The 20,349-nt window shown below is 40.9% G+C and overlaps 1 protein-coding gene across 4 annotated transcripts; it reads right to left on the minus strand.

The window, feature by feature from the left end:
• Positions 1 to 803: 803 nt before the first annotated feature.
• Positions 804 to 20,261, minus strand: ralgapb (Ral GTPase activating protein non-catalytic subunit beta). 4 transcript variants are annotated; one of them, XM_085344341.1, is made up of 31 exons: positions 20,154 to 20,261; positions 19,076 to 19,296; positions 17,515 to 17,717; positions 17,223 to 17,389; positions 16,937 to 17,123; positions 16,472 to 16,603; positions 15,965 to 16,143; positions 15,304 to 15,372; positions 14,692 to 14,843; positions 14,185 to 14,428; positions 12,460 to 12,661; positions 12,193 to 12,360; positions 11,960 to 12,074; positions 11,597 to 11,744; positions 11,405 to 11,469; positions 11,174 to 11,318; positions 9,676 to 9,797; positions 8,504 to 8,686; positions 8,263 to 8,411; positions 6,720 to 6,907; positions 6,505 to 6,608; positions 6,191 to 6,343; positions 5,337 to 5,546; positions 4,716 to 4,874; positions 4,396 to 4,561; positions 4,187 to 4,309; positions 3,963 to 4,099; positions 3,770 to 3,878; positions 3,465 to 3,543; positions 2,947 to 3,095; positions 804 to 2,434 (listed from the first exon to the last, which is right to left on the minus strand). In XM_085344341.1, exons 2-31 carry the CDS (start codon positions 19,250 to 19,252, stop codon positions 2,241 to 2,243), a joined length of 4,578 nt encoding a protein of 1,525 aa, XP_085200467.1. In that variant the 5' UTR covers positions 19,253 to 19,296; positions 20,154 to 20,261; the 3' UTR covers positions 804 to 2,240. The 4 variants fall into 4 exon arrangements, with proteins under 4 accessions (XP_085200467.1, XP_085200466.1, XP_085200465.1 ...); XM_085344340.1 differs by having other exon boundaries at positions 6,191 to 6,346; XM_085344339.1 differs by having other exon boundaries at positions 6,191 to 6,346; positions 9,676 to 9,806.
• Positions 20,262 to 20,349: the final 88 nt, after the last annotated feature.

The following is a 20,349-nucleotide window of genomic DNA, read 5'->3' on the forward strand; positions in this document are numbered from 1 at the left end:
AAAGATTTCAATCTGTGAAGAAAAAGTCAAATATTATGAATGGAAGGATATTAAAATGTCAATAATAGTTTTAATTGATGCATGTTACATTCAATACCCATTGCGTTCCTCCCACACACAAAAAAACGCATACATACATATCTTTTTCTGCCATCTCAGATGAGGAATGCAACAACTTGTAAATGCCTTGATCTATCACATATTTACATATTATCCTCTGCTTCTGTACATGGCAAATCCTTAAATATGCTCAAACCTCAGAGGACTTACAGGATACAACGTGTGACTCATTGTATGTAGTTTGTCTTTCATTGTATGTACTTTCCTTCCGAAAAAGGCATGTGCATACAGCACTGTCATAAAAAGAGAGTCACAATTAGACACAATAGGTTTAAAAACTCCACAACGCGTCCTCTTCATTCATATTTCACAAGATAAAACTCTTCCTTCAGCAGGATTTTTCTTCCAAAAATGCACAAAAGTACAAAAGAGGACATGTAAGGTAACCAAAGAGAATAGAAAATAAACATAAAATGAACATAAAAATGTGCTCAGTGCATTAAGACTTTCCAATATAACAAAAGAAACTAGAGGTGTTTGCCCTGCTCCATCTCTGTGATAAATAAATTCACATTGTTACAGGCAGACAGTGAGAGGGCTTGAATTAAAACCAAAAGTACAGTGAGAAAAATAAGAGTGAAACTGTATTTAAAAAAAAAAAAAAAAAAAAAAAAGAATTATCATAACATTTGTGAAGGCAAAAGTGCACATTTCTGCAATCCAAACTGAAGATAACTGACATGTTAAATATTATCTCTTCCTGGGTTTACATTTCCAAAGAAAAGAAAAGGAGAAAAAGAAAGAAAATACAGCTTTGATCAGCCAAAATAAAGTCACATAATCCTGTTAGCTACAAGTATTTTGGCCTCTGAATCTATCACATAGATTTTGTTTGGAGGAGCGAGACACTTAAAAACTGTGCTCTGGTTCTGCTTCGTAATGAGATACTTGCAACCTTAAAAATGTGGTGATTTCAAATTAGGCCTGAAAACATCAAGCGCAAACTCCAGGAGCTCTGTAGCCCCTCTCACTATTAGTAAACTCTTGTGTTTCCAAGCATTAAGAGTAAACTAAAATCTAATGTCGCGATCGACGTATGTCGTGGCATTTTCAAAATTGTATATCTTAAAGTGACAGGATTCAACCTTAAATGCAACGTGTTGGGCTTTTAGGGGTCTCGGACTCCTTGTAGTGTCAAGTGACTGGCTGGACAAGCAAACGTTGCTGTGTACACACACACACACACTCTTACTCATACATGCACACACAAAATGTAGTGGCAGCTGCGCAATGGGATGGCCTGGCACAGAGCACAAGTGTCAAAAATGACGTCTACACACAGTAAAAGCCAGAAGAAAACGATACAAAACTATAAACGTCTCATGTGCTTAGTCAGCTGCTGCGGAGGCCAAGTGTGCGTTCACACTAGGAAGACTAAAGCAGGGTGTGTGTCTGCATGTGTGTGTATGTGTGTGAACGTCGAGGAAGTCTGTCGTCAGATCCAATGACGGGTCAACTTTTAAGTTACCTGCATTGAAGCTATATATACATATATATGTGTTTACGACATTTTAAGGTGGATACAAGATGTTTATCTCCTTGGCAAAAAAAATGATAATAATAATAATCCAACCATAAATCTGTTAGAAACAAAAACAGATGAGCAGATCTGGATTTTGGACACAACTCTGTATTACCAAACCTCTTGAAGTTCATTCATATTACAAGGTTCGACGGACAAACTTTTTACAAGTTCAGAAAGGCCAACAGTGTAACTACTGTATTGCGGTTAAAGACAAGCAGAAATTGTTTTGCCACAAAGCGTGAACCTAAAAACGAGGAGCAAAGTTCACTGTTGAACTTCAGCCGTTCAGATCTTCAGTGAGTAGCCGCAACACAGAAATGTTGTTTGTTTTTTCCCCACCTTGGCATGGTTTTTGACACTTTGATCTAAGAGTCAAAGGCAAACAGTGCTGATATATGTATTCATATAAATAACAAAATTATACAGTATAAATATAAAGATTCTGTGTGTGCATGTGTGTGTCTGTGTGTGTACAAGCACAGTTGTAGGTGGTTTATGAGTACAGAATAACGGGGGTGTGTGCGTGCATGTGTGTATTGTTGTGTGCGCTTGTGTGCCAGTGTTAGGACAGGAGACGGGGGAGAGGGGGGGAGGGTTAGAGGTGAGGCTTTCCCTCCCCCACCTCATGGAAGAGCGAGGTGTAAAACTCGGGCTCCAGTTGTTTGTTGCGGTAACGCTGCACAATTTCGGTTATTTTCTGCTTCCGCCTCACGTGAGGAGGGTTGTACAAGTCGCTCTCCAGACGCTTCCGTCGGCATACGTTGATGACCGTTTGGCGCACGAGGAACCCTGAGAGGCAGACACACAAACAGAAGCTCATCAGTACTCACGCGCGACACAGCCAATGTGAGTTACGTGGATTTAGAGTATTATGTGTGAAAGTGTAGAGCCACAGATAAAACCAAAACACTTAACTGTGCCATCTGCTGGCCAAGAGTTGCAGCACATTCAACAGAGTAAGACTTTTTTTTTATTTCCCCCCAAAGTTAAACTTGTTCATCAACACAGGAAAGTTAAATAAATGCCTTAAATGGGTTCTTTCAAAGCCTGGTGATGCAACTTGACGACACAGATGAGCAATACTTTTACATTAGAAACCAGAACTTCAGAGGGAAACACCACACACTTTCTAAATGGGAGTTTATTTCCTGTGCATTTCCAAGTAAAAACATCCATTGTGCAATACTCATGCGTGCGCATTAATAGTGAGAAAATGATTCCTTGTGATGCATGAAAAAAGCTGAAGTGTGGTAAGGTAAGGATGGACAAGTTAAGTAAGTGGAAGATAAATGAGCAATTACCAAGAGCTCTGCGGCTGACCACCATGCCATCCACCAGAGGAATCACCATGCCAAATTTACCCACAGCACCATGCAAGCGGATCCTGAAGAGTCCCGTCTTCAGAGGGTGGATGAAGATCAAAGGAACGTCTTTTTCTAGTAACCCCGACCTGCAACATTACGAATAAAGTGAAAAGGGAGGCAAAGATAGGATAAGAAGATAGCTACATTTCAAATGCATGTACTCTGTCTATTTAAATAACTGTGTAATTCTGCTGATGGTGAACAAAGGAGCAATGTTTACAAAAATGCTTTTAATTCATTTTTCTTTCAAGTCACTTGACAACTGCTGTCACTGCTCTGCCACAGTTCCTCTTTTCAGCCCGCTGCATAGCACTTCCTGTTTTGCACATTGGGTTTTGCAGCATTGTTTTTTTTTTTTTCGTTCTTCCTTTTTGCACCTGACCAAAACCAATTCAGAAACCACATGTTTTTTTTATACTGGCAGGAAAGTGCATTAAGCATAAACTTGTGAATACCTGCAGGAAGTGCTGTTGCTCATGCTAGCTTCCAAGCCCGTGCTGGTTTCCGCTAAAAGGTCGGTCAAAGGGAAGTTCTCTAAAAAAACAAACAAAAAACAGAGAAATGAAGACTTTCATGCACATTGATAATTTGGCAAACACCTTCTTACAGACAACATCTAACAGTGCAGAGATTAAGTATTTTATACTAAAATATTTTGTGAGGATAAACCTGCTGGCTGACTATAATCTATGAAGGGGGCTAGTCTTAAATTACAGTATGAGAGGAGGGGTGGTGGGCCGAATAGAGACTTTATACCTACCAATATCATCAAAGCGCTCCACCCAGACCACAAACGCCTTTGTTTCAGGCCCCAGTTGGGGGAAGGATTTTCCAGTCGATGACCTCTTTGCCTTCACTAAAGGACTCAGCTAGATAAAACAGGTAAATTCATTTTGATCAAGCATTACATCAAACATTAGAGGCCACATATACTCACAGAAGCTGAAATCTACCTTTTTAGCGGACTCCATGCTTTCAGAATGGTTGGGGAACAGTTCCAGTGTGAGATTGGGTTGTTTGAGCACACCGGGCATGAGTTCTGAGTTGGTGTCTGCCTCCACCGTGGAGTCACTGTGCACTGAAGACTCCTCTGCCAAATGAGAGCAAATTGCAACTCCAATTCAGCACAGAGGCTTTCAGTATCTTTGAATTCATATTGAAGATCGTGAATACTGACCTGAGTGTTCTGTTAGAGAAGGAACCACAAAGGCGATTTCTGTCAGAGCATCAGCATAGTACAAAACTTTCTTCTCTCCGTTGAACACCGAACCACCAGTGTCCTCCGGTGTACCCGCTTCCTCTGGAAAAACAAACAAAGATTCATTGAGTTACTAATAACATATAAACAGATAAATAACAATTGCGATGACCATCTTAGTGTCTTACCTGCTTGTACATCATTGCTATCAGAGCAGTAATTCACAGACCAGCTGGTGTCCAAGTGTCCTGTCCAGCCTGGGTGGCGTCCCACGTCCACAGGCCAGCCCAAGGATAACAGGAACTCCAAGAAGTGGGGCTGGACGCTGGCCGAAGACTCTACATTCCTTAGGATCTGATCACCAACAACAAGAACAAGATAATGAAAGAGTTTCTTCTTCCTGTTCCTCTTTATGTGTGTAAATAAATAAGTAACTGGAAGAAGTAACTAAGTTAACATCAGTACATTGTAAAGGTAAACAATAATCAATCAATCTGTATTCCCTTACCTCATGACTGCTTTTCTGTCCAGGTTTCACATAGAAAATAAAGACCGTGTCAAAAGGTCGGCAGGGAAGCAGGTCCAGGTAGCTGATGTCATCAAAAAATCCTGGCAAGGATGACTCCAGGGCAATCAGGTGAGGAGGTAGACGACTGTTGTTGGGTTCCTATGAAGGGTTATGTAAACATTATTCTAACAAATACATTTTATTTCACAGATTTAAGTATTTTTTGTCAGGATCAGATAGGCAACATTTTTAATATGACCTTTTTTCAAATTAAAGAGCTTTTAGAAGTTCATCTTTCTTTCATGTACAGCAGTTTAGCACATTCTTGCAAACATGTCTTCATATTAGCTCAGCAACTCAAGATCTATACTATCCATTAATGCGATAACATACACTCAAACTTGTGCCGTATTTAAAGTGATACATAAATGTTACAAGATGAGAAATATTAAGATCTCCATCACAACTTTTACGGAATAGTAGAAAGAACAAAAAGAACCAACCCATCGTTTATCTGAAAAAGGCTTTAAATAGAAAGACAATGGAAACCTACCAATTAGCATGTATATTTAATACCGATCAATCAAAGAGTTTGTAATCTGACATTAAAAAGTAACTGACCTTAAGTGCTTCCAGAGACAAGAAGCCAAAGTGGGAGAGGAAGAGACGTGCTGTCTGGAACTCCTGTGAGGGTGGAGGGGGTTTGCAGTCTGTCTGTGGGTCAGGAAAAGGAGTGGACTTCCAGATTTCCTCACTGTGTCGCTCCAAGGCGTTCTCATACTCTATCTGCTTGGTCATCAGATTACGAAGCTTGTCGTGCTGAACTTCCAGCTGAAAAGATGGGGGCGGGACATCTTTAAAACAGGGCCTCGTGAACAGTCGTCGACTGCATGAGCTCAACGTGAATTGAAGCAGAACCCTCACAGTCCAAACAGATACTGACCCCCAAAGGTGAGAGGAAACGTTATGACAGTGTCATCTGTACTTTATAACCATGGGAAACATTTAATAATGGATCACCCATACCATCAAATGCAATCCAGTACACAGCCCTTTAGTTTATTAAAGGGCTGTTGTACTGGTTTGCATTCTCCAGCCCTTATAAAAGTTTGTTGAGACAGTGTTAGAGAAGCACCAGTAGTTTCACAGAGAAACTGCAAAGGATTGAGAAACCACACAAAATGATCACCACTAAACCAGATGATTTGACCTATTTAACACAACACCCAATGAGCCCTCCTGTTTCCAACAACTCACACGAGGGCAAATTCTGTTCAGTGAATCTGAAGCTCTCGAATCTTCCTCCCAGCCCATACAAGACACCTAAGTTTGTGCAATAACAAACAATACTCTTTAAGATATAACAAATCATGGTTTACCCGATACCTGTAAGAGAATAACTTAATTTTTGTGTTATCAGACATAATGTGGATAGAAGCTTAATTATAGGGTTCGACGGGAAGCTGATCTCTCACCTCCTTACTAACAATGTCATCCAGGTCAGGGATACTGACATCAGCTTTGACAAGCGGGATCTTATCCACCTCCTCAGGGAAGGGCCTCTGTTTCACATTGTACTTAATCCCCACATCATTGTTGGGTGTTGGACGGCCTTCAGGAACAAACACCTGCTGCGGGAGGGGAGAAGAAAACAGATATATAACAGAGATGTGTTATCAGATGTGGTGCTACAAGTTTGACAAAATGGTGCAACTTTAAAATATGTTTTAGCAAAGTTAGCTTAAAATGTGTTAACTTTAATTAGTATTAATCTAGAGTGCGATCTCACCCTCTGATTAGCCCTGGCCCCTCTCGGTTGATGGAAGAGCTGCATGGTCCAGGCATGTCGACCAGCCGTTCCCCGGATCAAAACTGTCACAGAAGGACTGGGGTCTGTGAGGACAAAAACAGACCCATATTAAAAGCATACCAGACACTTTGTTTTCTCCCAGCATTCAAATTTATTAACTAAAAATATCAAAAGCGAGACAATAAGCTACTGACTTTGCTCATTGCCAAGAGGTTGCTCCAGCATTGCAAGGATGACAGAGTTTTCCAGGACAAAGTAACGGAAGTTACTGGCTCCTGTGGCACTGAGTCTGGCATAGCGAATCAAAGTATCTTCATTCAGCAAGCTGCAAGTAGACGCAGGCCCACTGGGAGACGGGAAGGCCCCCAACACCTGCATGATACTAGGGAGCACCAGGGAAACACAAATATAAGAAAGAACATAAATACAAGCAAACTGGGTCAATGAATGCAACATATTTCACTATCCAAAAGTCATGTGTATGAAGGTTCAGCAAAAAAAGTGGGCCAGCTACGATGCTGAGGAAGCAGAAAAATAAACAACAGAAGCAACAACACTTTAGCACAGTCATAAAAGATTTTGAAGAAAAACCCTACTTGGTTTATAAGAATCAGTCACAATCCACTTCAGTGTTATCACCAAGTCTAATGATGGAAAAGTCATCAGCATCACTATGGGGGTGAATTTCTCTGGCTGACTGGCCAAGTCGCAACCCACGGCTATGCTGAGTGGGGAGTTTCCCCTCACAGCCGAGAGGTTTGCTGGATGAATATCTGGGGCAAAATAGTGCGATTTTATTTACACTTTGTTATAAACTATTCAGTAAACTCCATTTTTGGACCCAGTTCTGATAGACCTTTATAAACAGGAAGAGTTTAGTCATTGCGCAGCTGTTTTTGTGTGCAGCTGAGATTCTCGGTCTGTGGCTGTGGCTGACTTTTTGGCTGTGCTTTGTCACAGGTAGCTAAATTTAAGTTATATACAAATTTATTGTGTGATTGACTGCCACTGGAGGTGATATCAATCTGTCTAGCCTATCTAGCAAACAAAGGACAATTTACAGTAGACATACTTTTACTAGCTTATCAAAAAGCCAAGGTGCAATACAAGTGTTTAAGTTTAAAGATAAGGAGATCCCACAGTAGGAAATCTGGTGTTTGCTGCAGACTGCTGGTCACATCACAAGACTTATACAGGTGATGAAATGGTAACGTAACCATTTTACAATGAAAAATGTTTGCCTTTTTCCATTAGTACCTAGTCTGATCTTGACCGGACTCCCATTCTATTACAATCCACTACCACCTAATGTGCCTGGTTGTGGTTATAGCAATGCAGCCGAGCGTCCCGTGGCGTAATTAGTGCGTGACATGAATGCTACAACAAAGCTGGGCGTTGAGGCAACGATATACCTGGTGCTCGGTCTGTGGCTTTTTTTTGTCAGACTTGGGGACCACAGCGTTGTGTTTTTGTAGCCGTTCCCCTCGTTGCTTGGTTTGGATTTTCCTGAATGAGACGCTCTCATGACTCATCATGATGCCACTCAAGTGATGCCACTGACTGGTGGCATGCAGTCTGTTGATGTCACATTTTTGGATACGATTGCTTGGAAGCCCGGCGGAGTAGGTGCTAAATAAAGTACCTGGCACCAGGTACTATGACCAAATGGAAAACCCTGAAAAGCATGGTAAGCTGACCGGAGTAGGTACTAATGAAAAAAGGGGGCTTTAGTCTCACCAGGACAAAGTTGCCTCAGCAGCATCCTTCACTCTCATGGAAGCCGGGTTGTGCTCCTTCTCCCCTTTATGTCGAACTTCTTGCTCCTGACGGGACTTACTGCCTGAGATTCCCAACTCCACAATTTCCAAAACCTCAACCAAACAGTCCTGGAGCAAAAGAAAATACAAAACAATATATAGATTTTCTCTTACCTACCGACATACATGAAAGAGAGAGGGAAAAAGGTCTTTAGACTTACTTTCTCATCCAACATGTCAGGGTGTTCTGTGAGCCACACACACAGAAACTGGAAGGCAGCTACAATCATGGAGTGGAGGTCTCTGGATTGAAGAGGAGCTGGACGGCTACACTGGAACACAATGTAACCACATATCGAGCTGACAGCACGTTTACGGTCTGCAGAGTCGACCCCCACCTTCACCTGATTAAGACATACACAAAGACACAGGAAAAAAATCTTCTATATTAGATACATTTTAAAAGTGGTTTGTTTTATGCAACTGTGAAAAAATTTGGTTTAAAAATGTTGCCCTTTTTTTCCAAAATGACAACATATTTGATTATGAGTAGAAAAGTATGTAAAGGAACAGTAAAGTCAAGTCGCTTTATTGTAATTTCAACCATGTGCAGTGGTACATTACACAGTGAAGTGAGACAACGTTCCTCCAAGACCCTGGTGCTACATATAACAGGTGATCAACACATGACTAAATAAAGTGCAAGTGTGCAAAAATGGCAAAAGTTGCAAAAAACAAAAAGACAAAACAAAGCAAAAACAGTGCAACACCAGACAGAACAGAATGATACAAGCACAAGGCAGTGCAGACACAACAGTGCAACAAAAAAAGTGCAACAATGAAAGTGGGTTGTGCCAAAAGACAAGAATATCGTCTTTTCTATACTCGGAATTCTGTATTAAGTAGAATATTGACATATTAATTGCTCATGCATTTTGGCAGTGTGATTGCAAACACAAACTTCACAGTCATTACAAGTTAGAGAAACTCTCTTTACAGTAATCTGTGGTACAATGTGAGGGCAACTCCCTTATTCTGAGCTAGGAAATTATCTGACTGAAGGTGGCAAAAAACACCCAAATGTATCACAAGTCTTCTGTGAAGCTGCACTGTATCATTTGGGAATGGGGCGTAATAACTATCGGTATAAGTTAGCACGCCCTACACGCAGCTGGTTTCGCTTGACCCCATAATCGGCCCAGACATTTTATTAAGGGTGTTCCTGGAATAGAGCTCTTTCAAAAACTCTTTTTTTTTTTTTTTAAGACTACAGTAACTAAAGCTGCTGAGGCCTGAGTAACATTGGTGTACTGGAACACGACAGTTATCTTAGCTAGTCCAGCTAGTAATGACTGCACATTCTTACACTGAGCTTCTATGGTGTTCAAGTTACCTTGGCCAGTCCAGCCAGCAGTTCCAGGGCAGCGAGTGAAATGCTCATGTCATGTCTCCACTGGGAGTTGAGCCTCTGAGTGACCAGGTGGATGCTGCGCACCAGCAGGCCTGCCGCAGTATCTGGAAGAGCTAGATCATATAACACCCCAAAATACCAAACACTGCAAAGAATAGAGCAATGCAGGATTAAAGCACCAAAGCTAGAAAGTCACACAGAAAGACATTTCTGAATGCTCAGGTGTTAGCAGATATTGCTTTATATTAACATACAACATGCATTAGAGGTGAAAGAATACAGCAAAGCACACAATCCTGAGCAAAATACAGGCAGAGTAAAAAAGAGACAGCAGTAAACAAGCTGCTGAGGAACAGAACTGAGTGATGTTAGCATTTTTACATCAAAATAGCATTTTCAAATTTTATTTTAACAAATAATTACGAGATTTTTTTTAAAAACAGAGGAACACTGAAATTTTTAAGAATTACTTAACATTTATCACCCAATTACATTAAATATATGTAAGTGGAAGGAAAATTCCAGTTCATCTGACAAAAGACTTTCCTAGTTTGAGCTACTTTTTACAGGGGCTAAAAACTTTGAAAACAAAGAGTCCTAAGACTGATTTTCAACAACAATGTAAAGTCCACTATCTGGACACCTTTGTCCCAGAAAAGAAATTTTACAAGTGGAAGCAACGCAACCTTGTGTGAGGTATGTGACACAACAACAATCTTCTTTATTTCCGTTTTTTACTACAACCTCTGTTACAAAGAACTCTGCACTGTCAAGTGTTTTTTTTAAGAGATAATGTTAAGAAATTAAATGAACGGACCAGAACAGAAACTGACTAGAAAACCCAAATAACACTGAAATGGCTGCAGCATTTATAACAACAGATGACCCACTCTAAAGCATTGCTTTTCCTGTACTAAGCCTCACAACACAATGCTATAGTCCTACAGATGTGTCTCACAGGAACCAAGCAATCCCTTCCCCCAGTTTCCTGCTGGAAAACGACTGCCTATGTGAAGCACTGTTCACTGAAAACAGACATAAATTTGTGCAAAAAAGAAAATGATCAAATGAAAACAAAACATCACTCAGCCCTGCACAGTAAATACTAAATTTGAAATCCATTTGATTAGGCAACATTGTTGCAACCAATCATTAAGAGAAAAAAAAAATGCAAATCAAAGCAGAAACTCCACCCACCCCAATCCCAAATTCTTCTTAAACAACATCACAGCAAACACTTTACATCACCTACAAAGATATTTTACCCAACGCTTCTTAACTCTGCATACCACTTTAACCACGTTAGCTATAAAAAAAAACCACAAACGAGTCAAGAGGAGTTGGAAGCTAATGAGAAATCAGCCAGGGATCATTAGAAATAATCTTTCAGCAAACCTGCTATCTGACCAAATAAAGTATTATTGTGTTAATTCATTAAGCACAAAAATATTAGTGTATGTTCAGGAGCGGCATGTCCTACCATAGTCACGGAGAAGCGCCTGTGCAGGGCGTTCAGAGTCTGGGCTGGTGGCCTCCGTGCTGCCTCCACTGTTGAAGCTGATGCCACTGTTGGTACGGCTGTGACCCTGACTCCTCAGGGTTGAGTGGCTGCCATCTATGCTCCCCTGCCACCGAAAAACACAGAAATCTTAATGCCCAGTCCAGCTTGTAGCACCGTAAATATTAACTAATTAGCAGAAAACAAGCTTACTGTTTCAGTCTGGGCGCCTATGGACTCTAATAAAGCTGAGTCTTGAACAATATTTAGCATTGCACCTGAAAAAAGGGATAAAAATAATAATTAAACAAAAAAAACAACAACAATTTTACACAATCATAAAGTACAAACAATATACAGAGTTAAAATAACTGCAATCAAATATATGAAGCTATCAGCAAATACCCAGTATGAGCTGTGTGTTGGTGGGGTCAGTCTCTGTCTGCAGAGCTCCTATGAGGACATTGACAAGACGCAGCCTCAGTGAAAGGAAAGACACAGGCTGGTCATGAGGCCAGCCATCTTCCTCGTTGAATTTTCCCTCCAACAGAACCTAAAGAACACAGAGTCAGTGTGGTTAGCAACCTTGACTAACTTTAAACTCTGCAACAAGAAAAGGTTTCAGGGCTTGTTTTATGATTACGTAATCATCAACAGGTTTTAAAGAGTTTAATATTTGAAGAAAGAGCCACCAATGTGTGTACAATACACAGCATTAAGCAAGACTGTTACTATCAGCTTAAAGATAAACATCGCCAAAGTCATTACCTCTGATTTGATGTTGCCAAAGTGATGTGGCAGTGGGAGCATAGCAAGCAGGATGTTGATGGAGGCTCTCCTCAGATCAGTAGGATTTACATACATCTTAAATTTGGACAGTTCCCTAACAAAAATAATGGAGACATGCTTTAAGTAATATAATTGATTTCTAACATAACACATTTACATGACTGAGTAAAAACAAATAATGGTCTCAAATGAAAGTAAACTACCAGTCTAACCTGTCTGGCACAATGGTCTCCAGCGCAGCTATGAAGTAGGGCACCACCACATTGATGCCCTTTAGGTCAGTACAGAAGAGAGAGGAAGAGTTGAGAATGATAGAAGCCAAAACTGGTCTACAGATGAAATCAGAAATCTGCAGACCCTGAATCAGGACCATGTAGAACCTGCAGAAAAGGAAATAAGAAAACCATATCATTTTCTTTCCTACTGTTAAGAAGATGGCAACAAAACCAGTTTAATTTGGCAAAAAAAAAAGTATATACCTCGACAGGTAAACTGGTAGAATCTCCTCTCCAGTTTTTTTGCTACAGAAGATGCGACACAGAGTCCCACAGGCCTCAGCCCGTCCTGCTTCATAGCTCTCTGGGAACTCATTGGCATCAAACATTGGGTTATTCACCATGGAGTCAGTGGACATTTGGGAACCCTTCCTCCTCAGCTCCAAGGACACTTGAGTGGCTATCGCTGTACAAAGTGTGAAAAAAAAGAATGAAAGAACCCTGAATTCCATTGCTGTCCTCAGTTTTCATGCATGTATGACAAAACAGGCAAAAGCAGACAAAAATATACTATATGCACACTAGAACGAAAAGTTAACAGTAAAAATTCAAAAACATAAAAGCAACAAAAAGCAGATATTAACTCACTATCACAACAAGAGAAAGGAAGGGCTTTATTAACTGCAAACACACACTCACATCCTTTAATAAAAGCATTCAATAAAGGGAACTCTGACACAAAGAGTTTGCCATAGAAGTTCCGCCTAGCACCGGCACAAAGCGTGAATAAGTTGTAGTGTGCTCGTACTAAAAACGTGTCAGGCGTTCACTGCTGCAGGAACATAAAGCAAAATCCCTGTGTCAGCATCCCTCAATGCTGCAATCATATGACTGTCACATTCACTTCATGCATTGAGGCACTAAACCAATAAAAAAAATATATAATTCAAAACTGAAGTGAACTGACAACATCAAAAAGAAAATACAAGAAACAATGCTAAACTCGAGGGGAGTCTGAAACACAATAGTACGGATTAGCGTGACTCAAAGGAAAAAGAAAATGGCAACTTAAATGGGGTGGTACTGTCACAAACTGGCAACGTTAATGTCGAGACAAGTGGTCAGTTTGGTGAAACCCATTCCATCAACCTCTGGAGAAACGCTGAAAGAATGCTGGTGAACTTTTATATATGGCGAGGAGTTGGAACAGAAAACGATGGTGATGATGACAATGACCATGAGGAACTCAACTCAAAAGCAAGAAGATTTTGTCAAGAAACGCAAATCAAGTGAGGGGGAAAAAAAGCTGCCATTCCTACTTACAAGATTTATAAGAAAGGAGAATTTGGATAAAAGAGGCTGCAAGATAACAGAAATAGTGGAGAGAGAAAAAAAATCAAAGCAGATCCAATATTTTGGGATCAATTCATATCAGGCATGAATTGTGTGGTTTTTCTTTTTTGCTCATGACTTCTGACCATTACAAATATCTTACATTAATCAGACATGATAGACACGTGCAGGACACTACACCAAAAAGAGAAATGTGAGAAGAGCCAAAGAGGGCCAATTGCAAACGCTAAAAAGTGTATGTGCTGTCATTAACTCTTAGCTCCGCTGCCAGTAATGATTGTACCAATTAAATGACCGTATGAATTCCTTAGGATAGGGTTAAAGCCTATATGTAGTTTGAGCCAGGTCTAAATTGTTGGTCGATGCAAATGGATTAGAGTCAGATGGAAATCTCATACGAGGCCACTTGTAACCAAGCCCTCCACACACAGAAAGGCCCAACAGAGTTTCAGAGAAAATGGTGAAAAAACAAAAAGATATCCCAACAACAGAGTACAAATTTTTCAAAAAATTAAATTAAATAAATAAATTAAATAAAGACCAAAAAACACATAACTCCATATGAACACATACTTATGAACACCGACTTGCCCATGCATAATTTTAAACAGCGTGAGACGTTGCGTCGCTTCTTACCCGTCATGCTGGGGTCTCGGCTGAGGCCGCTGTGGAGCTTACAGTGGACGAGAGCAGCGTCGAAAAGCCACTGGCCAAAGAGGTTGAGGATGCTGTTGACCTTCGGTCGAGCTGGGGCTGGCAGGGGCCGAGACTCCCAACTGCTCTGGTTGGGGCTGGAAAGAAGAGTCGGGGAGGACGAAGTCTGCTGCTGCTGCTGCTGCTGTTGCTGCTGCGATGTTTTGTTTGGCTGACCACCACTGCCCTACAGGGTGCGGTGGGAATAGAAGATATCTCAATAGGCTGAAAACAGCTTGACTAGTTCAACTAAAAGATCACAAGATTTGGACAAGTGTACTGAAATACTGCCTACAAATTCTAGATAGTGCAGCTTCAGCATGGAAAGAATAATGTGCCAAGTTCAAGTATTTAACTCTTTTCTGTCTGCAGACCAACAGAAAGCTAAGCTCTAAACATCTAACAGTTACACTTATTGTTCTGCATCTCTGTAGCAGTTACAGAACTTACAGCTGAACTCTTGCTTGTAGTTTTGGTGACCACTGTGTGGCGCTGCTTGCGGCTATGAGGAGGCGTGGTGTTGGTGATTGAGGGTGGCGGCGACATGCTAATTCTGTTGACTGGAGTGGGCGGGGCACTGTCAGCCCTGGGACGTGATATGCCTGGTGACAGAAAAGTAAAATGAGTCGGGGTATAATAGTCCAATTTTCCTCAGATATCTGGGGGTGGGGCGGTGTCATCTGATTAGCCTGGCAGCGAAAAAATAAAAAAATAAATCAGCAACCATTGTTTTCCCCCCCAGGGAACAGACCATGTTTTGGGTAAATATAATCATTTTGAAGCAGTTTTCCATTTACAGTATTATTTAAGACAGTATGTGAGTTGATCATAGACAGCATTGATTCACAGACATGCAAGACAATGGTTAGATACAAATCACCAATCACTGATTTCCATTTTGATTTTCCATTTTCATGCCTGCAGGAGTCCCCCTGATGATCTTGCAGTTTAGCCTGACATATATCACTTGTGAGTCTGAGTATCATCACCAACAGTGAATGGACCAATCCACTAACATGCCCAGAGCAAAACATTATATCATGTATCAGCTGATGTCTGTACCATGAGAGAGCGGCACTGGACAAAAAGTGAACACCCTCTCCCGTACAGCTTTCTTTTCAACAGAGACACCTACAGTGTAAAGAGAAAAATACACACGGGTATGTTTCTATTGAAATCTTTAAACAGGTATTACTGACTGACATCCTCCATCTTGAGATTACTCAGAGGTAGTAAGAGAACAACACTGGCAAAAAAATACATTTTAAATCTTTTTCTCTCTATAAATCACAAATAACACAAATTTTCATCTACGCTATAAAACCCATCAGAAGTGTTTGGCTTTACTGTTTGTTAAAGACAAGATTCTACAGATTACGATTACAGGATGAAACTGAATTTAGAGCGACTTAAAACTTTTTGCCACACAGATCACAATAAAAACCAGCTGCTTACACTTCTGTCAAAGTAACGCTTTCTTTTGCAGCAGTTTCTGAAATAATTTCTGGCAACAATAATATATGGGGATAAATTCCTAAAGCAGGTAGCTGCCACAAAAGCAGGAACAACATATTTCTTAAACATAATCCATTAAATAATGGATTGCAAAAATGGTCTCCAAGCTGAAGTTGCTTTATCATTCATCCCTTAAGTATATCCTCATTTTGAATGTCTTAAATATCACTCAACTGAGCTTTTCGTCTTAACTTAGGATTCCTCTTACCCAAGAAGGCATCCACCAAGCAGCTGACACCCCTCATGGCCCTGAAGAAGATCTGGGGTAGTTGTTTCAAACATGGATGCAATACCACTTCATGGGGTATGCCACTCGAATTGAGAAACTGTTCCTGAAACTTTGGAGTGGTGCTTACTACTGCGGGGTTGCTCAGGTCCACTGGGTTGCTGGAAACAAAAAGGAAAGCAAACGTAATAATGGATTAAGCCAAATTTTTAAAAGTGTTGCTAAATCTTTCTTGAATAAATGTGACATAAGGTTGGGTAGACGAAGGAAGTAAAAGGAAATAAAGGAGGGAATGACAAATGAAATAACATTTAAAAAAGCCAGACATGAAAGTTTGGATGCAGTTGAATAGACTTGAACTAGAGCAGATAGGCAACTTCAACTTCCCCTTAAATAAAACAAACAAACACCATGTATGTCGTTTAGAAAGAGGAAAGAACATGTCTTTTTCAAGCAAAGGCATTTTTATACAGTTGAGGCAATAAGCACCTGAGCATGTGTAGAAAGCGGTACCACGCCTGGGCCACGCAATCATTGTCCATCTCTAAAGGAATCAAATTGGCATCCTCATCGGGAACTTTAAAAGGTGGGAAGGACGGTCCATGAGTAAACCGCAGGAGTCTGAAACGAAGAAATGAGACAGGAATACACAGACTGCATTAACAGAGACCTCGAAAAACCAAACCACATTTCATCCCTTGAGATGTTCTACTGGGCTTTTAATGCAGCCACTTTCAGTTGCTGCTTGTTTGTGAATTTCTTTGCCTTCAGTAGCTGCAAAGCATGCTCTATTAGTCTGAGATGGAGAGACTGCCTTTTACATTGAAGAAGGCAATCTCTCCAAAAACTGTCACTGTCCAACAACCTGTGGACCTAACTACATATAGATATCATAATTCTAACAAAATCTTTTACCACTGAAAACACAAAAGGTTGAACTGAATCCAATCTAACCTGGAGGTCAAAGCACAGGCTACTCTGCTCCACTGCTCTACAACAGGAGGATGATGCCTCCAATTGGCCAGCATCTCCCTTGCTGTCTTCCAATATGGCGGCGTGGGAAAGCAGCGGGCACACGCCAGCAGCCACACCTCAAACAACACTGCCATCAGTTTCTCTGCCAGCTTCTCAGCTACCCCCACTGAAAAAGGGAAAAACAGGGGGGTATTATAACTAATCATCACAAATAATAACCAAGTAGATAACGTAGGAACAGTTTAGGAGAGAAAGGTTTGTTTACCTCCAACTGTGGGTGGTGCGAGCAAGGTGTCATTGATGCGAAGAAGGAAGAGCAGCAGCACCTCCCAGGTCTCTCTCACCATGGAAACGGACTCTCGTGCCAGCTTCTGGACTGCAGTCAGAACCTGCTGGCAAAGCCTGATGTGGTTCAGACTATGCTGCTCAGGCCTGGAGGGAGAAACAGCTTGTTTGAAATGAGGGAACATGAAAGCAATATAAGCAGTCCAAGATTTCAGTGAAAAGGCATTCATCCTTAAATTCAAGCTAATGGGAAATAAAGTTTTTAGACATACCTTGGTACAAAGACGTTGTAGAGATGCTTTAGAATAGTCTGGACATACATGTTGGGCTCCTTCACCACAGGCTGAGGCATCGAGTCCCTAGGCGACACCAGGGCCATCATCCAGTCTGTGTACACGTCCACACACAGCTTGACAGTGTCCCCCTCTAAGGGGAGGGTCAGACCATAACAGAGCACCTCCATAGTCCATTTCACCTGGGAACCAAACCATTGTTAGATATTTTATTATAAGTAATTATCTTATATTTGCAGAGAAGCTACATCACCCAATCCTAATGAAAGAGGAAGAATGGCAACAGTGTTTAAGTTTAGAAAAGCTCCTTGTATCCTACAAATACAATCAAAATATGCCCCCGCCCCCACCCAACATAAACCTGCATACTTAGCGACTAAAAAGAGCCTAGATTACAAGACAGCTTAGGTGCTCTCAGTTTCCAGTGATATTTTGCATAATTTCCCACAATGGTTTTGTGTAAGAATCCTGCAGAGGTCAGTATGGCTAAGTATTCCTATCCATGCTCTACCCTCAGCAAGAAGCAGCATTCAAAGCCACAGCAGCACTTCAGATGCATGGTGCACCTGAGTAATGCCGATGTATTTTTAACCCAACGCAGCTCCACTCGCATCACTTCCTGACACACGCTGTCACATCATTAATTGAAGCAGCTGCTTTACTGTGAGCTCTGCCATTAACTTGCTCACAGCGGTGTGTGTCAGCAGACGTTCCAGTGTTTATGGGGATCATGCAAAGAAAGAGATCAGAGCTGTGTCTGGTTTACATTTATAGCTAACTGTTTAAATTGGCCCGTGTCAAGTTGTGTCTAGAGCCTACACAAAAGCTTAAGGTGTCACGAATACTGTACATTACAGGATTAATTGTGTGCGCTTTGGTGGTTTGTCATATAAAAACTATTTGCAGAGTACTTTCTTCTCATTTCTTGCATAATGTGCACTTAATGTGTTCAAAAACATCAACCATTTAATAGAAGCAATAGATAGAAGAAACCATCTAAGTAACACTATCAGTCAGGCCTGCATATGCAAGAGTAGCTACAAAACAGATAGTCCTGACACCCTTACTGAGCACTGTGCAGCAACACCAGCAACAGAATGATAGTGGAAGATGAAGAAAACAAAAAGAGGGAGTCCAGATTCTGATAATGATATAAAAATGTATTTAGAACCTTTATTTTAAATATGGTGACCCAAACCCCATTATTACTTTATTATCATGTACTACACTTTTCATCACCTATGAATGTAGTTGGTGCTACATATTTAAGTGGATAATCTTAGACCAGTTTTCCCCCACACTCTCCTAAAGAGCCACATATACAAAAATATATGGACCACAGTATGTTCTAATTTCTATTTTTCTACGTAAATAATCATCAGCAAAAAAAAAAAAAAAACAGCACACTGATACCACTAAAAGTACTCATGTGTTTACTTAGCTCTGGTAACTGGAGTTAAAATGTCACGGTGATAGAGATGTAGGATGGCAGACTACCAAAGCATTAAAATGACATGCTCGTAGTTGACCCTTTTCTTACCTCTTTGTCTGTTTTGAGGATGTTCTCTGTGGCAACTGGGCTTACAGCTGTGCCCAGAGGTTTGACCACAGCATTTGCCACCTCTGTGCCCACACTTGGGGGATAGGTGTGCAAAACACTTAGGTGGCCCTGGTCACTCTGCACCACCAACTGCAACGAGCGCCACTCGGAGTACATGCTGCTGATGTCTACTGCACTCTACTCACACCTCCTGCCTCCACCTGCAGACACACAAATCCAGAGGGCAGCTTAATACGGAAAGTTAGGCACACTACCAATCGGTTACTTGTCCAAACTATAATACCAGAGTGGATACAGTCGTGCTACTTGTGAACTGCTGTTACATTGCAAACAGAGCAACCAATGAAAATGCGTAGTTCACACATTTTGGAATTTGTAATTAAATGTTTTGTTAGCTACAACAAAACACGTATTAGCGAAAGTAAAATGAGTGTGGACTAACTGCGGGTTAGTTCTTTAAAAAAAAAAAAAGGAGTACTTCTTGATATGTGCCGTGACAGGAAAAAAGATCCAAACAGCCTAGATATATCATGTTTTGGCTAATGTTACGTTCTCTCCGGTAAGAGAAAACAAAAAGTATTGCGGTCAGCATTGCAAAGGTTGGATGCGGGTTTTGTTTTGCACTGAAGCCTTAAACTAACAACAGGAACGAAACATTTGTGCCCTACACTTCGGCTGGGTAATAACAAGCCGAGGAATAACCAGGAAACGGTTCTGAAAACGAGCAGATTGCTAACGATGGCTAGCATTGACACCAAAACATCTTCCTCATATTGTAGATGACATTATATGAAATTAACGACTGGGTTGTCTCTATGAACAAGTCAAGAGACTAACGTTAATAAAAACCGCTTGCGATAACTTATCGATTATCCCAAACTACACTGCAGTAGATCCGATGTTGCTTGCTAGCTAGCTCAGCTAATGCTCACTACGCTAGCCTATTCGTTGACATTAGCTAGATTAGCTGGCTGTCATTTGTGCTAGCTAACTATCCAACTTTGCAAGGACGCTAATGTTTACTAAGCGGATAGCTCAGGTACTTTTTTCCATTTACCTTGACCAGCTGGAAATGATGTCATAACAGAGCTCTGAAACTCGCAGTTTGTGCTTTCTGTATATCCTGGTCTAAACTATAACAGCCTCCATCTTTGCAATGTCAAGGCTTGGTTATTGCAGCTTTACGGGCTAACGGGAAGCAAGATCCGTAGGTTGACGCCCTCTACTGTTTGGTACAGTCTATCGGACCTGAC

Source organism: Diplotaxodon limnothrissa, linkage group LG20, assembly GCF_057381915.1.
Source record: "Diplotaxodon limnothrissa isolate DT_005_m linkage group LG20, D_limnothrissa_male_GT1.1, whole genome shotgun sequence".
NCBI lineage: Eukaryota > Metazoa > Chordata > Actinopteri > Cichliformes > Cichlidae > Diplotaxodon > Diplotaxodon limnothrissa.

Excerpts from the sequence above, each read along its gene's own strand:
- ralgapb (XM_085344339.1), bottom strand. The coding sequence starts at position 19,252 with ATGTACTCCGAGTGGCGCTCGTTGCAGTTGGTGGTGCAGAGTGACCAG. Across the intron at positions 16,604-16,936 it reads GCCTGTGCTTTGACCTCCAG|ACTCCTGCGGTTTACTCATG; the intron begins GTTAGATTGGAT and ends TCTTCGTTTCAG. Across the intron at positions 6,908-8,262 it reads GCTGAGGCAACTTTGTCCTG|TATCATGCAGGTGTTGGGGG; the intron begins GTGAGACTAAAG and ends GGTGCTCCCTAG.